The 17034-nt window shown below is 40.6% G+C and overlaps 1 protein-coding gene across 1 annotated transcript in view; it reads right to left on the minus strand.

Annotated features, from left to right (window-relative positions):
- Window positions 1-17034, minus strand: part of LOC136863486 (protein DENND6A) — a 150551-nt gene that overhangs the window by 33191 nt on the left and 100326 nt on the right. Inside the window, exon 5 of the mRNA XM_067139885.2 lies at window positions 10381-10571. Coding sequence (XP_066995986.2) covers window positions 10381-10571 — 191 coding nt within the window. The remainder of the gene's footprint in view (window positions 1-10380; window positions 10572-17034) is intronic.

Raw genomic sequence — 17034 nt, forward strand, 5'->3', positions numbered from 1 at the left:
AAAACTAATATTATTATTATTATTATTATTATTATTATTATTATTATTATTATTATTATTATTATTATTACAAGCACGCCTTGTAACTAAACAGAGAGATTTAAAGGTTAAGGAATTTTACGGCATAAGGAAATGGAATAAAGTATATACACTAGGTATAGACACAATAACAGGTCAGTGTAGGTAAAGGTAGCAATAGCAAATTAGGAAAGGAAAAATACAAACACACAAAATGACAAGGAAAATCTCATCTTCATATAGGGTCTCACTCCTCGTAACTCAGTTCATCTGGATCTATTTCTTCACAGACCTTGATCAGCTTGTTTTTTCTGCCTACATCAGCATCAGGGGAGTAGGGAAAATGGGCTTCAACACTCAGTGAATGGGGGGGGGAGTGTCATGCCTAAAAACATCTTCAGTCTTGATGGTTCATGATGGTGGGTTACTTCGACAGGGAGCTATCAATATTAATGGAGCTTATGGAAGAAAGAAAGAAAGTAGAACTGGCTGAGTCAGGCAAGAGGATGCAACTGGATGCGTGCGGAGTTAATGATATTTGGGTAAGGAGATACAACTAGGAAGAGGTAGGAGTTTATAAAGTGTACTTGACGGTGTTAAAAAGGGAAGGGTAAAGAGTAGGGTTGTGCTGTTCATCAGGAATACTACTGCATACAACATGGTTTCTGTTAGGCACGTAAATGAGTGAATGATGTGGGTAGATTTGGCAGTTGGGGGAATTAAGTTGAGAACTGTCTCAGTACATTCACCATGTGAGGGTACCAGTACATTCACCATGTGAGGGTACAGATGAGGATGAATTTGACAAGTTTTATGAATCATTGAGCAACATTGTAGTCAGGATCAACAGCAAGGATAGGATAATGCAAATGGGTATTTTCAATGTGAGAGTTGGTAATAGAACTGAAGGATATGAAAGGGTGATAGGTACATGTGGGGAACATATGGAAGTTAACAGGATTGGGAAGCAGTAGCTGGACTTCTGTGCTAGTATGGGTTTAGCAGTTACGAATACATTCTTCAAGCATAAGGCTGTTCACCACTACACATGGGAGGGTTGGGGCACCAGATCCATAATAGACTATATCTTAACCGACTTCAAATTCATGAAATCTGTTAGGAATGTTTGGGTTTTCTGGGGATATTTTGATGATACAGACCACTATCTGATCTGTGGTGAGCTAAGTACACTAGCAGAAATGGAATGTGTTACACCATGCATACCTTGACCGAATGCCACCAAACTGATACCCCAGTATTTCCATGCCTGTGAGATATGCTGATTAAAATTTCATCCTCATAGAACTAATTGTTAGTACAGGAAAACGTCATTTCTAAAGATAGCGGCTAGTGCTTGTACATTATGGCTGTTGGGTGTGTCTAACGTTACTGTCTATTTTCAGGTAGAGATTGCAACACAGTATGCCTAGAGGACATGCACATGCAGTTTAGCACCATATTTTGGACTGTGTGAAAGGTCAAATGATTGGCATGAGAGATATGGGAGCATCATACTGACAAATTGCACAGACAGTTGGCTGTAGAGCAATGACTGCAGAACGAGTAGTGATGAGTTGGACTCAGGACAACAGTGTGGTATGAAGAGCAGGCACGGTTCCTTCCAGAAGGGCTACATCACGACAAGATCATAGGATTCATTGGCTGGCTCTGACGAACAGACGGGTGACAACAGCTCAAAACCGGGCAGAGGTTACAGGCAGAGTGTCACTACGAAACGTTGGGAACAAATTACTGGAAGCAAGGTTCGATCTCGAGTTGCCATGCGTTGTTTAATGCTGACACCAAACCACAGACAATGGAGAAATGCATGGTGTAGAGCCAGAGTCAACTGGGACATTGAGTGGCATTCTATGGTGTTTAGCGATGAGTCTCACTTCTGTTTGCGGAAGCCAGATCGATGTGAACATGTCCGTAGACGACCTGCTGAAAGGTCACAGGAAGCAGTGGTTATTGAGGCGCGTACCTCTCCAACTTCTGGAATCATGGTGTGGGGAGCAATAGGATAGGACAACAGGATGGATTTAGTTCTTGTTGAAGGGAGAGTAAATGCTTGCCAGTATGTGGCAGGAATGGTAAACCTTACTGTCATACCCTTTATGACGAGGGTACCAAACGGCATATTACATCAGTATAATGTAAGAGCCTATGCTGCAGTTCACACCAGAAACGCCTTGAGGAATGTACGGAACCTTGACTGGCCGTCTCGGTTCCCTGATTTGTCACCCATAGATCATGTCTTGGATGTGATGGGAAAACGTATACAGTCATGCCAGCGTCCAGCCAGCCATATTCATGAACTGACACAGCATGTGCTTCAGGCATGGCAAGAAATCCCTCAAGATGACATTCAGAGGCTGTTTGCTTCCATGCCAAACCGAATACAAGAGTGTATTCGTGCCCATGGGTGTCATATATCATACTGATGATGGTGATGACTGACAGTTCCAAATGGACTGAAAGTTGAATCATTTAATACCTGTTATGTGATGAATATCTCCACAACGTTTGATAAATATCGGAGGGGTGCTTCATGGTGTAACACTTTCTATTTCTGCTGGTGTATCTCTAGGCCTAGGATAGAAAAAGTGAAATCTGTCTGCAGACGAATAAGGGTAGAAAACCTCCAAAATGAGGAAATTAGAAGTACATAGATATGATTAGCGAAAAGTTCCAAACAATGGACAGTAAGAAGGTTCAGGATTTCTTTTTCTTTTTTTCAAGTCGTTTTACATCGCACCAACACAGATAAGTCTTATGGCGACAATGGGACAGGTAAGGGATAGGAGTGGGAAGGAATTGGCCGTGGCCTTAATTAAGGTGTGAAAATGGGAAACCACAGAAAACCATCTTAAGGGCTGCCGAGAGTGGGGTTCGAACCCACTATCTCCCAAATAATGGATACTGGCCGTAGTTAAGCGACTGCAGCTATCGAACTCAGTGGTTCAGGATACAGAAAGAGAATGAGTGGCATACAGGGATACTGTAGTAGAAACAACAACCTATGAATAACTATGTGTACAAATGGGGAAAAGTGAACATTTTGGTGGAATGATGAAGTGAAAGCAGTTTGTAAATGTAAAAAGACGGCGTTTCAGAAATGGCTCTAAACAAGGACTGATGCAGGCAGGGAATTGTATGTAGATGAAAGAAACAGAGCAAAGCAAATAGTTGCTGAATCAAAAAAAAAAATTGTGGGAAGATATTGGTAATAACCTGGAAAGGCTAGGTCAAACAGCAAGGAAAACTTTCGGGACAGTAATAATGAATCTTAGGAAGGGAGGGAAAAAGGAAATTAATAGTGTTTTGGGTAATGCAGGTGAACTCATAAATGATCCCAGAGAATCACTGGACAGGTGGAAGAAATATTTTGAAAATCATCTCAACATAAAAGGAACTCTTCCTGGTGACGTCGCAAACAACTGAGCTCATGGGGAGGAAGACAATGATATTGGTGAAATTACGCTTGATGAAGCGGAAAGGATGGTAAACAAACTCCAGGGTCATAAAGCAGCAGGAATAGATGAAATTAGACCTGAAATGGTGAAATACAGTGGGAAGGCAGGGATGAAAAGGTTTCATAGGGTAATGATTAGTATGGTGTGTTATATAGGTATTAAGGAGGAGGATAGGTTACCCAGAAGATTAATGGACTGTGTTATGGAGGGTATGAGGAGTAGAGGGAGACCAATACGATGGTGGTTAGACTCTGTAATTTTTTATTTTTTTTGCGATTAGTTTAACATCGCACTAACACAGCGACGGAAGGGTAGGAGATTGGGAAGGTAGCGGCCGTGGCCTTCATTAAGGTACAGCCCCAGCATTTGCCTGGTGTCAAAATGGGTAACCACGGAAAACCATCTTCAGGGCTGCCGACAGTGGGGTTCGAACCCACTATCTCCCGAATGCAAGCTCACAGCTGTGCGACCCTAACCGCACAGACACTTGCTCGGTAGACTCAGTTCTAACGATTTAAAGATAAGGGATATAGAACTAAATGAGGCCACAGAACTAGTTACAAATAGAGGATTGTGGCGGCATTTAGTAAATTCACAGAGGCTTGCAGATTGAACACTGAAAGGCATAACAGTCCATAATGAAGATGTATATATGTTGACAGAAGAATCATTACAAGAAAGGATGCAATAAAAAGAAAACAGCCTTGAAGAGAATTTGTTCTGTGTCTATTATCTTCCTCCACTTTTACAAAACGCTTTCCAGTTGTCTCTTCCATTCCTGTGTTGATCCACGTTTCTCATTAACATATCCTATACTTCTTGCATCTTTGAAGAACGACCCCCTCAATACGTGTGGATGCCTCTTCTTTTCCAATGAAGCTAGGAAGGAAGCTCAGAACAAACAGGTCCAGAAGAAGTAATATTGAAGGTGAATCTCAAAAAAACTAATATCAAGGAAAGTAAAGCTCATCTATCAAAATTATTGTGTAAAAATGTGGTTTGACCCGTGTTCTTTTGTTCTGAACTTCACTCTAGTCTCTTTTTACATCCCTTTTGTACATTCAATTCTCCCCCCTAGCTTTCTGACTTTCATGTTAATCTGGATAAAATACAGGTTAGTCACACAGTGAAGGTTTGTAGAAGCCAAATGAGAAATTGCACATTATGAATGAGCCTAGGTCTGTTGTATTATTATAAGTGGTTTAAAGCTCTAACACACAGGAGTTTGGCAACACTGCAATGGGAAAGGAGGCCGATGTAGGAACCATGGCCTGAATAAAACTACATTCCAGCTTTTATTTATTTACTGGGAAAAATATGAAAGCACTGAATTTATTCTCAAGGACTTGTAATTTGAACACTGAAAGGCATAACAGCTCATAAAGAAAATCACTATGAAGATCACAACAAAATAAATATGTTACAAAGGTTATGCCGAAAGTTTTTAGCAGCGCATAAACCATAATTCTGAGGACAATGGGATTATTTTCATTTGAAAGAGCAAGGTTTTTCGACCTTGGAACATGTGCGCACAACACCTCCTAGCGGTAGTTCCTCCACAGTGAGGGAAGAAAGCACAGGCATTGCTGAGTCAGACATGGTGCAAGATGGACCTGTTGTGCAGCGATTTTCGAGCAATGATTTTTTATGATTATAAAAAGAAATTAAGTGCCGAAGAATGCCACTCTTCTTTGCTGCGCGTTTTTAGTGAGGCTGCCCCTTCTAGAGCCAGAGTTGGAAAAGTGGTTTTGCGAGTTTTCAAGGAGTCAGCAGTCAATTGAAGAGGAACCTCGTCCCGGTCACCCAGCAACAGCTGTGACTCAAGAAAGCATTGATGCTGTGAGGAAAATGATCAAAGCAGATCCACATCTTACATTTTGTGACATTGAAGGGACCTTAAATATTGGGTCAAGAGCAGCGAAGACCATCGTTCATGATTATTTAGGCCTTACCAAAAGATGTGCCCGTTGGGTGCCACATTCCCTAACAGAAAGCCAAAAGCAGGAGAGAGTGAACTGGTGTCATTTCATGCTAGAAAAATTCAATGGAGGGCAGTCCGAAGACACCTACAATATCGTCACAGGTGATGAAACATGGGTCCACCATTATGACCCTGAAACGAAGAGACAGTCTTCTGTGTGGTGCTTTCCAGGGGATGAACCACCCACAAAAGTTCGACGAAGTCGGAGCACCGGAAAGAAGATGGTGGCAACTTTTTTTTCTTTTCTTTTTTACGAAAATGGGGCATCTCACCTCTGTGACCTCCGACACACGTACTGTCAATGCTGAATGGTATGTGAATGATTGTCTTCCCAAAGTCCTCGCCACTTGGAGGTCACAGCACCCAAAGTCCAAGAGTGGGCACCTTCTGCTGCATCACAACAATGCATCTGCACACAGGGCTGCCAGAACAATGGACTTTTTGGAAAGGGGAAAAAGTGCGAGTGTTACCTCATCCACCCTATTCACCCGACCTGGCCCCATGTGACTTCTTTCTGTTCCCTAAGACCAAGGAAAAAATACGTGGGCAGCGGTTTTCGTCAGATGAAGAGGCCATTGCAGCGTACGAGAGTGCACTAAGTGACATCCCAAAAGAAGCTTGGACTGAAACGTTTTCTAAGTGGTTTCAGAGAATGGAAAATTGTATACGTGCTAATGGAGAGTATTTTGAAAAGTTGTAATTGTAGTTTTGCAAGTAAAAATTTTTTCTTACACTCTGCTAAAAACTTTTGGCATAGCCCTCGTACTTGCTTTATGTAAGTGGCAAGGGTCAACAGCCCTGTATACTTGGTCTGTGTTACTCTGAGCCTGAATGCACCCTGTTCCACTTTTTCAAGCCATTCTCGAGCCTGGTAGACCTGGGAATCAAACCTGATCCAACCGAGTTGGAGCCTACAATTCACAGTGGTGGACTGATCCCAGAATTTAAATGAGTGACATTTAATTTTTTGTACTTATGCTATGGGTTCAATGAAAATATTAATTTTGAGAATAGGCATACAGAAGATAACAAAAAAAAATTGCTCTTTTAGTAGATAGATATTTCTTCATCAACTCATCATATCAGAAGAAAAGTCAATAGCCTGAAAGGATCTACTAGTAGTATAATGGTAGCATGGAGAGCTGTATCAAACCAGTCTATGGACTGATGACCGAAGCATCAATGGATCCAACAACAACAACAACAAACCACATATAATATCCCTGCTTCAGGACGAATTTCATTTTCAACATAAAATATCTTATTAATATTAAAACTGGATGGGTTGTTGTATGCAATAAAACTAGTAAACAGAGATCAATGGCTGCAGACACAGTTGTTCTGACCACACAATACACTTTCTACGAAGGATAGCAATTATTTCTACAGCATGTATGTAATGAACCTCTGATGATGAAGGCAGTGATGCTGAAATTGATACCAAATAAGGTTAAGTCTGTGATAACAGTAGCAATAAAATGCTAGTAATATTTTGTTTTACTGATAATTACTGCAATAAGTTACTGTATATACTGTAATGGTACAGTATGCCATCTCCTTTGTTACATAAGTTTCACAACTGACTGATGCTAGTTATCAATCAATCTATCGAGGAGACCCCCTTGTAACAAGACCAAAAATACATAATTTGTGGTCACTACTGATCTGTTATATTGCTACTGATGCTATAAATTATTTGACACTGAAGACGGTGCACGATTTATTACGTATAATTCTTTCGTTGCAAATTTTTCCTTGCACAGAAGATGCACCACAGATTTTTGTTATAAAAACTGGACAAAAATGGTGAGCTTATTGCATGAATAAATATGGGATATTTACCATGGTAGTTTATGTTGGATGTATGCTGTCCACCATTAAATTTTACCTTATCTGCATTGTATTACAGTGTGTTACTGTGATGGCTATAGTATTCACATAACCCACCAGTGGAAGGTTAAATTATCAAATATCAGTGATGTTCAGCTATACCAACTGGCTGAATTTTAAGCAGGTTGAAAAACAAAATTTAATATTTCATTTGTAACCTGTTTAACACTGAACTAATATCCGACGGCTTTTGACGACAGTGAGAAAAAGACCTCAGGGTTGAAAAGGAAGTGGCCATAGCATTAATGAAGGTTCAGGTCCACTATTTACTTGGAATAAAACTGGAAAACCAAGGAAAACTATCTTCAGGGCTGTCGATGGTAGGGCTCAAACCTACAATCTCCCAAATGCAAACTTATAGCCAAATGATGCAAACTGCACAGCCACATCTGCTCAGTAACATAATTTTAAAACAACAGTGCAACACAATAAAACTTTTAGGCCCGGTTTCTTCAACTCTATGCTAAATTTTGCTTAACAAATGTTAACTAACAATTGTTCCTAATTTAACACTTCGTTTAAAAGTACCCTGTTTTACGAACATATTTCCAACATTTGTTACGAAACAATTGTTAAAGACAAATTAACACATTTCCGTAAGATTTCTGAACGCGTTTGGCAGTGAGCGTCTTTTGTTTCTTTACACATAGCGCTCCTAGTGGCGTGTTGAAATAGTATTTTGTCGCGCAGACACATGGTTGACATTATTATAGGTTATGGTTAGCGGAGACCGCTAAGAAGTAAACATGTCAAGTAAGAGACAACAACAGCGTTATTATGATAAATGCGAGACAAATGTTGTTATATTTATATCATTCTTGTAGGAGTGCAGTCTAAGGTTCCTACATCACCGGGAAAATGTGATAATTGATATGTTTTGAATGATTTTCGGGCATTATTTTATTGCGGGGAAAATAATGTAGTGCCTTGTTAATGCAGCAGTGGCAGCAGGAATTCTTTGTAAAATTCTACAAACTCTTTTCTTGCCTTCGTGAACATAGTCGTCTACAATTAGGCCTTTTTTCTTAAAAAAAAAAAAACACTATTCGTTTGGGACGTCGACCTATGAAGATCTTTTGCCCCTACAATTAGGCCTACATGGAAAGTGTCTCGAGGTCAGATGTCATTACAAACCTCCGCTTCGGACGAAGTGGAGGTGATATAACACTAAAGGCGAACAAATTTTACTTAAACATGTCAGGTCCGCAACCTAATAACTTCTGAAAAATTGATGAATCCCCGATTCCAATGCAAGGCGTGTATACTTAGGAGTTGTGGCATAGCGGTCATCGTACTTGTCTGCGAGCGTCGTAGATGTGAGTTCGAGTCTCGTTTCAGGGAACGTTATTTAAAAATTGGAACAAAAATATTATAGTACCGGTACACTTTATTTTCTACCTGAAATTAATATAGGTGTAAACGTTCTCACAGTTACTGCTGGATCTCTTTCTCTGTATATATATTAATTTCTTCTTAATCTGTTTATCCTCCAGGGTCGGTTTTTCCCTCGGACTCAGCGAGGGATCCCATCTCTACCGCCTCCTCAAAGGCAGTGTCCTGGAGCTTCAGGCTTTGGGTCGGGGGATACAATTGGGGAGAATGATCAGTACACCCCCCCCCCCCCCCCCAGACGGCCTCACCTGCTATGTTGAACAGGGGCCTTGTGGAGGGATGGGAAGATTGGATGGGACAGGGAAGGAAGCGGCCGTGGCCTTAAGTTAGGTACTATCCCGGCATTTGCCTGGAGGAAAACTGGGAAACAACGGAAAACCACTTTGAGGATGGCTGAGATGGGATTCGAACCCTCCTCTACTCAGTTGACCTCCCGAGGCTGAGTGGACCCCGTTCCAGCCCTCATACCACTTTTCAAATTTCGTGGCAGAGCCAGGAATCGAACCCGGACACCCGGATTGGCAGCTAATCACGCTAACCACTACACCATAGAGGCGGATATATTAATTTGAGGTAGGAAATAAAGTTCCACTGCAATTTGATCATTACTTTTATTCGCATTTTTACCTTCACATTCCCTGAAATAATAATTAAATTTGTATTTTAAAAAAAGTACGCTAACGCGGGACTTGAACTCTCGTCGTCGCGGTTCGTAGACAAGTACGATGACCACTCGGCCAGCGCTACACTTGACTGTTTTGCAACTTTTCAAGTATATACGCGGTGCTTTACAATCGGGAATTCATAATTTTTTCGGAAATTATTAGGTTCAAGTTAAATGTGTTCGCATTTTAGTGTTCTATCCCCTCCGCATGGTCCGAAGCGGATCCTGCCTCATGACATTTGTCCTAATTTTTTTCGAAAATGAAACTGTACGGTATTGACCCAAACCCTTCTACACGAATTACTGTTGAGTTTCCCCTAACAGGTACATTAAGCTAGTTGAAATCGATTGGACGCAGGGTCTGACGCATCCTTGTAAAATCTATAAGCAACTGTTGCACTGCAGAGAGTGGTAAGTTGCAATCTGTTGGAAACTCTAACCTATTTTCTATATCGTCTAGTACCTTGTTCATTATGGCTTTGGTAATTAGAAATCTTTCTTCTGACAACTCTAAAAGGTCGTTATTTCTTAGTATGGGTCGTCCTTTGCCTTCTTCAGTTTACAAATAGTCCTCATAAACTTACGTCTTCTACATGCCTCCATTTTGAATTTCTAGCAACTGTTAAGAGGTTTAACACAGGGGTGCTGCTAGGTTAATTTAACACAAGTAATAACAATTATTAGAGCTAACAATTCTTGATGAGACGACCATTTTGTTAAATTGTGTGTTAAGTCTCCTTAACAACAGTGTTAACACTTAACATTCATTGAAGAAACCGGGCCTTAGAGTTTTTATGTCTATTCACGTAACAATAACTCATGCAATCACTTTTGGATAACCCTAGATTATCCACCTTCATGGTCAATGTACATCACACTTTTATGATCCGATGAATACTGAAAATGAGTAACATGTAGTATACATTTATACTTGAAGGTGAATGGAACAAATAACTTACCAATATTTGGTGCATCACAAATACGTATGATATGAGGCCAATGCTGTAGAGTCTTTGCAAAAAATGGATTAGTAACTCCAAGTATCACAGGAGGAGGTGCATGGGCCTTTGTTGTATATTCCTTAAACTCACTGTCATGGATAGTGAAGTAAGGTCGATAATCTGCACAAAACATCAAGGGTGCCACCATACTGGAAAACAAAAATAAGATGGGAATTGGGCAAATTCAACAGGAAAAGAAACTTAAAAAATGACATACAATATGAGAATAAATTAAAATGTGCATTATTTATAACTGCAAGAATATAGATGGTGTAAAGTACTTTTAAGGAACTCTTCACTAACATCCTTGAGTGAAACTAGACTCTGTACATGGTACATCTGTGTGAAATGCTCAGTATGTGAGGTAAGTTTGGTAGCAATTACAGATCAACAATACAAAGCTTGAAAAGAGGACTGATAGGAACAAACACAATAACAGGGTAGTCTGGATAGAGGGAGCGATCGAGAGGAGAGAAGGGCAAAATATTTTGCGTATTCTTCAATTTAGTTATTCCTTTTCAATGGAAAATTGCCTCCGTAGCGTAAAGGTTAGTGTTATTAGCTGCCGTCCTCGGGGACCCGGGTTCGATTCCCGGTACTGCCAGAAATTTAAGAATGGCAGGAGGGCTGGTATGTGGTTGAAATGGTACATGCAGCTCACCTCCATTGGGGGTGTGCCTGAAAAGAGCTGCACCACCTCGAGATGAGGATACGAGTTTACTTTTTAATGGAAAATTTATATCTTACAGCCTAATATGTTAACCAACTATGGAAGCACAAGATAAGGTTATGTAGAGTCGAAACAGAGAATCAGTAGTAGGCTAGCCAGTAACAGTGTCAGTGCTCTGAAGTAGAACAGAATGGCTGCCATCCACAGGGAGGGGTGTCATAACTTTTGGTGTGGAATCCTAAGGTAAATTGACTGCTGAATGTTGTCAGCAACCTATATTAACATTTCTAACCATTCTGACAATACTGTTATGCTTGTGTAAGGAAAATTCACAAACACTTTTAAGGAACAAGCACTTGCACTAAATAACAGAATCAATAATAAGCTTTCACAAAATTGCATTCCTTTCAACAGGAAAAGAAACAGAGGAATTAGGAGCTCTATTTCTAAATGGAGAAGAAATAAAAATACTGGATGAGGTTAAGTACTTGGGAGAAATTTGTGACACCCAAGTTTACCTGGAACCAACATTTCAGGAAATTTTACAATGAATTTACAACCACTTTTGTGGTAACTAGACATATGTATAATGTTAGGGACTGAGATACAGTGGTGGTCAAAATAATAGAGACACCTGGCAAAGGTTTGGAATAAAGTGCAAATTTATTACTAGACATGTTTGTACTATGATGGAAACAAAATTTTACGTTGTACAGTAACCATTACAACAGAGTTACACTGTACCACAGTCAGTTATATAGATAACACAACTCAAACTAATCAATAATATTCAATAGAATACCAGACGACAGGGTCAAAAAAGTAGAGCCAATTGACACAAATATTTTGTACTTGATATCAGTCTTATGAATTTACAGGAACAGTCGTTTTTGCATAGGAGTGCATTAGTACTTCGTGGGGTAACCCTTATTTTTGAGGATTGCCCTGCACCTCTTACCCATAGAGTCAACTAAACGCCTGCATTCGTCGCTGCTGATCGCATACCAGGCTCTCTGGATTTCTTCCCAAAGTTCATCTAAAGATGTAGCTTTTGAGCGGTCTATTCTTTTGTCTACGATCTCCCATAAATTCTCAATGGGTGATGTGTCAGGGGATTGAGGTGGCCACTCTAATACTTCCATATGGTGATCTTGAAAAAACTGCCTTATGATCCTTGCAGTATGCTTTGGATCGTTATCGTGCTGAAATTTCCACTTCAGCAGCATTTCCTCTTTAGCCTAAGGCAGCATCACATTTGCCAAGATGTCTTTGTACATTTCTGCGTTCATTATACCATTGATACAGTGTATTGGACCAATGCCGTACCATGAAAAACATCCCCATACCGTAACACTTCCGCCACTGTATTTCACAGTTTTTAAAGTGTACTTGGGATTAAATTCCTGGTTTGGTGGGCGGCGTACATAGACTTTTCCGTCTGAGGCAAACCTATTAGACTTGGATTCATCGGACCAAAAGATGTTCCTCCACCAAATATTAGGTTTTTGTTTATTTCTCCGGGTGAAGGTCAACCTTTTCCGAACATTAGCTATCGAAACATGTGGCTTCTGTCTCGCAATGCGCCCATTCAATTTTGCGGATCTCAGTCCTCTTTGAATCGTTGAGGTTGGTGGTTGAACATCATTTTTGTTGCTAAACAAAATGGCTTTCAGTCGTGGTTTTGACAAAAATGGTTTTTTGTTTACTTCTCCAGTGATAAGTCTGTCTACGCGAGGAGTAGTTACACGAGGTCACCCCCTGTTCTCCACCTGCGGCTTTGTTCGTTTTGCCAGTCTAATGGCGTTCTGGACTCGTTTTTGCAAAACGTGTAAATCTTTGGCTATTTGGTTCATGGACATCCCACTTTTGAACATCCGGAACATTACTATACGCTCATCATCACTTGTATGCTTTGCTCTGCCCATCTAGAAGAACGTAAACAAAACCAAACGTCAATTTACATACAAAATAATATTGAGTGTAGGTTTGTTGACAAATAATATCGCTAGCCCCCAAAACAACTGCAAAAAATAAATTTGAACGGGACTTCTGTAAAACGGCTCTATTATTTTGACCCATAAGATTCTTACCTTTATGCCTCTTTCGCACGTCTAGCTCAAACGCTTCCTTTTGCACGACTACAGATAGCAGCGACGTCTTCTGTGACTTCTGTGATGTCTAAAAGGGACTGACAACACAGCACTCGTGGAGGTTTTGCGAACTAATAGATATCCTAGTTCTTAATCCCGTCAATAGAGGTGGCTCTATTATTTTGACCGCCACTGTATATAGTATGGCATGCCTTACTTCCAACTTGACGTTTGGAGGCTGCTGTTTAGCAGTAATCAGGGGAATTACCAATTTGCTGAAACCAGCCAATCACATGGTGTCATTTGCATTGATGGGTTGCATTATATCGAATTTAAATGAAATAACATTCCCACTGTTGTCAACTGCCTCAACAGTGTACCACGCTTTTTCAGTTGTGTGATATGCATAGCATTCGGTTGCTTCAGTAGTATTTTGTTTAATTCTTTTTTCTACTGCAACTTTCCAAGTTCATGTTTTCAGAAATGAATAGTGTTTAGTACAGTTGTAGAATTATATAAATTTTTTAAGATTTAAATATCTGTAGCTGCAAGTTAATTTTTATGTCCATCTCCTTTTGAGCAACTACCATCAAGAAATGAACAATGTCACATAACAGAAATAGTTTGACCACACTCTTTTTAAGGAATTTGCCTGACAAACAAACAAACAAACAAACAAACAAACAAACAAACAAACAAACAAACAAACAAACAAACAAACAAACAAACAAACAAACAAACAAACAATAATGGTATTGTTCGTGGTGTAGGTTACTGTAGTTACGCCCTAGTTTGTGAACTATGGGTTATGGCTGAGTGGCCTTGTAAGTGGCCCTGAGAGTCAGGATACCAGTTGCTATGGAACAGGAGTGGGCATCTCGGACATATTCTGAGACATGGTTCTCCTTGTGCTCAGGCAGCTAGAACTATACAACCTACCATGGTCCCTAACCTGTTAAAGGAGGGATACTCACTTGGGACTCTGTGTAAGTAGGGTAGCATCCTGCTTCGCAGAATTTACCAATCTCAGAACATTTTATGCAACCTTCGGACCTATGGAACTAATGGAGTTCCACATCCATTTGACAGGCAAGGAACTTGTTGGAAACAATTTCACAAACAAAATGCACAAAATGGAATTCGATGGGGAGCTATCAATATTAATTGTGTTAGTGAAAGAAAGAAAGAAAGAAAGAAAGAAAGTAGAACTACCTGAGTGAGCAAAGAGGATGCATCTGGATGTGTGAGAAGTTACTGATATTTGGGTAATGAGAGATAACAAAGAAGACACAGGAAATTATAAAGTACAGTATTCTTAACAGGTGTTAAAAAGGGAAGGGCAGGACTGTTCATCAAGAATACTATTGCATGCAACATAGTTTCTGTTAGGCATGTAAATGAGCGAATGATGTGGGTGGATATAGCTGTTGGGGGAATTAAGACGAGAATTATCTCAGTCTATTCACCATGTGAGGATGCAGATGAGGATGAAGTTGATAAGTTTTATGAAACACCGAATGACATCGTAGTAAAGGTCAACAGCAAGGATAAGATAGTGCTACTGCGAGATTTGAATGCGAGAGTTGGAAATAGAAATGAAGGATACAAAAAGGTGATGGGTATACATGGAAGAGATGTGCAAGCTAATAGGAATGGAAAGCATTTACTGGACTTCTGTGCTAGTATGGGATTAAACACATTCTGCAAGGCAAAGATGAAATGGCTTCATGATACCTTATGATCGGACAAAAGCAGTAATTGCACCTACACTATGTGATCAAAAGTATCCGGCCATCCCCCCAAAAATACGTTTTTCATCTTAGATGCATTGTGCTGCCACCTACTGTCAGGTAATCCATTTCAGCGACCTCAGTAGGCGTTAGACATCGTGAGAGAGTAGAATGGGGCGCTCCGCAGAACTCACGGACTTCGAACGTGGTCAGATGATTGGGTGTCACTTGTGTCAGAAGTCTGTACGCGAGATTTACACACTCTTAAACATCCCTAGGTCCACTGTTTCTGATGTGATAGTGAAGTGGAAACGTAAAGAGACACGTATAGCACGAAAGCATACAGGCCGACCTCGTCTGTTGACTGACAGAGATCGGCGACAGTTGAAGAGGGTCGTCAAGTGTAGTAGGCAGGCATCTATCCAGACCATCATACAGGAATTCCAAACTGCATCAGGATCCACTCCAAGTACTATGACAGTTCAGCGGGAGGTGAGAAAACTTGGATTTCATAGTCGAGTGGCTGCCCATAAGCCACCCAACACGCAGGTCAATGCCAAACGACGCCTCGCTTGGTGTAAGGAGCGTAAACATAGGACGATTGAACAGTGGAAAAACATTGTGCGGAGTGACGAATCACGGTACACAATGTGACGATTCGATGGCAGGGTGTAGGTATGGCGAATGCCCGGTGAACCTCATCTGTCAGCGTGTGTAGTGCCAACAGTAAAATTCGGAGGCGATGGTGTTATGGTGTGTTTGTGCTTTTCATGGAGGGGCCTTGCACCCCTTGTTGTTTTAAGCACCTTCTTGGTTCCCGGTAATGAAGAGCACTTCGGGGATGGCGACTGCATCTTTCAACACCATTGAGCACCTGTTCGTAATGCACGGCCTGTGGCAGAGTGGTTACACGACAATAACATCCCTGTAATGGACTGGCCTGCACAGAGTCCCGACCTGAATTTTACAGAACACCTTTGGGATGTTTTGGAACGCCAACTTGGTGCCAGGCCTCACCGACTGACATCACTACCTCTCCTCAGTGCAGCACTCCGTGAAGAGTGGGCTGACATTCCCCAAGCAACTTTCCAGCACCTGATTGAACGTGTGCCTGCGAGAGTGGAAGCTGTCATCAAGGCTAAAGGTGGGCCAACACCATATTGAATTCCAGCATTACCAATGGAGGGTGCCACGAACTTGTACATCATGTTCAGCCAGGTGTCCGAATACTTTTGATCACATAGTGTATCTATAATGGAACAGCAAGGACTGCAACAATTACAGACATATTTCATTGATCAGTACACCAGGCAAGGTGTTCACTGGCATTTTAGAAGGGAGGGTGTGATCAGTGAAGTTGGATGAAAACTAGTGTGGTTTCAGAACATAGAGGGGCTGTCAGGATTAGATTTGCAGTATGTGCCAGATAAATGAAAAAAGCTTCAATAGGAATAGACAGTTATGTTTCGTAATCTAGAGAAGGCACATGGCAGAGTACGCAGGAGAAAAGGTGTTAGTTGTATTGGGGGACTATGGGATTAAAGGTAGATTATTAAAAGCAATCAAAGGCATTTATGTTGACAATTGGGCTGCAGTGAAAATCGAATGTAGAATGAGTTCCTTGTTCAAGGTACTTACAGGGGTTAGACAAGGCTCTAATCTTTCACATCTGTTGTTTATATTTTACATGGATAACTGAAATGTATAAAGTGGCAAGGAGGGATTCAATTAGGAGGAAAATGAAGCAGCAGGTTGGCCTAAGCCCTTGACTTGGTCTTAATGGCAAATTTTGTTGAAAGTCTACAGTCTAATATCTTGGAACTTCAAAATAAGCGCAATGAAAATGAGATTTTTCAAGATTAAAGTGATGACAGTAAGAAACCTAAGATAATATTTTCATTTTTTTACAATGTGTTTTACGTCATAGCGACACAGGCAGGTCATTTGGCGACAATGGGATAGGAAAGAGCTTGGAGTGGAAAGAAAGTGGCCGTGGCCTTAATTAAGGTTCAGCCCTAGCATTTACCTAGTGTGAAAATGGTACCTAAGATAACAGAATGTCAGATTGGGAATACAAAGCTGGAAGAGGTAGTTCAAGTATTTAGGATGTGTATTCCCCAAT

The sequence above is a fragment of the Anabrus simplex genome, chromosome 2 (assembly GCF_040414725.1).
Source record: "Anabrus simplex isolate iqAnaSimp1 chromosome 2, ASM4041472v1, whole genome shotgun sequence".
NCBI classification, from domain to species: domain Eukaryota; kingdom Metazoa; phylum Arthropoda; class Insecta; order Orthoptera; family Tettigoniidae; genus Anabrus; species Anabrus simplex.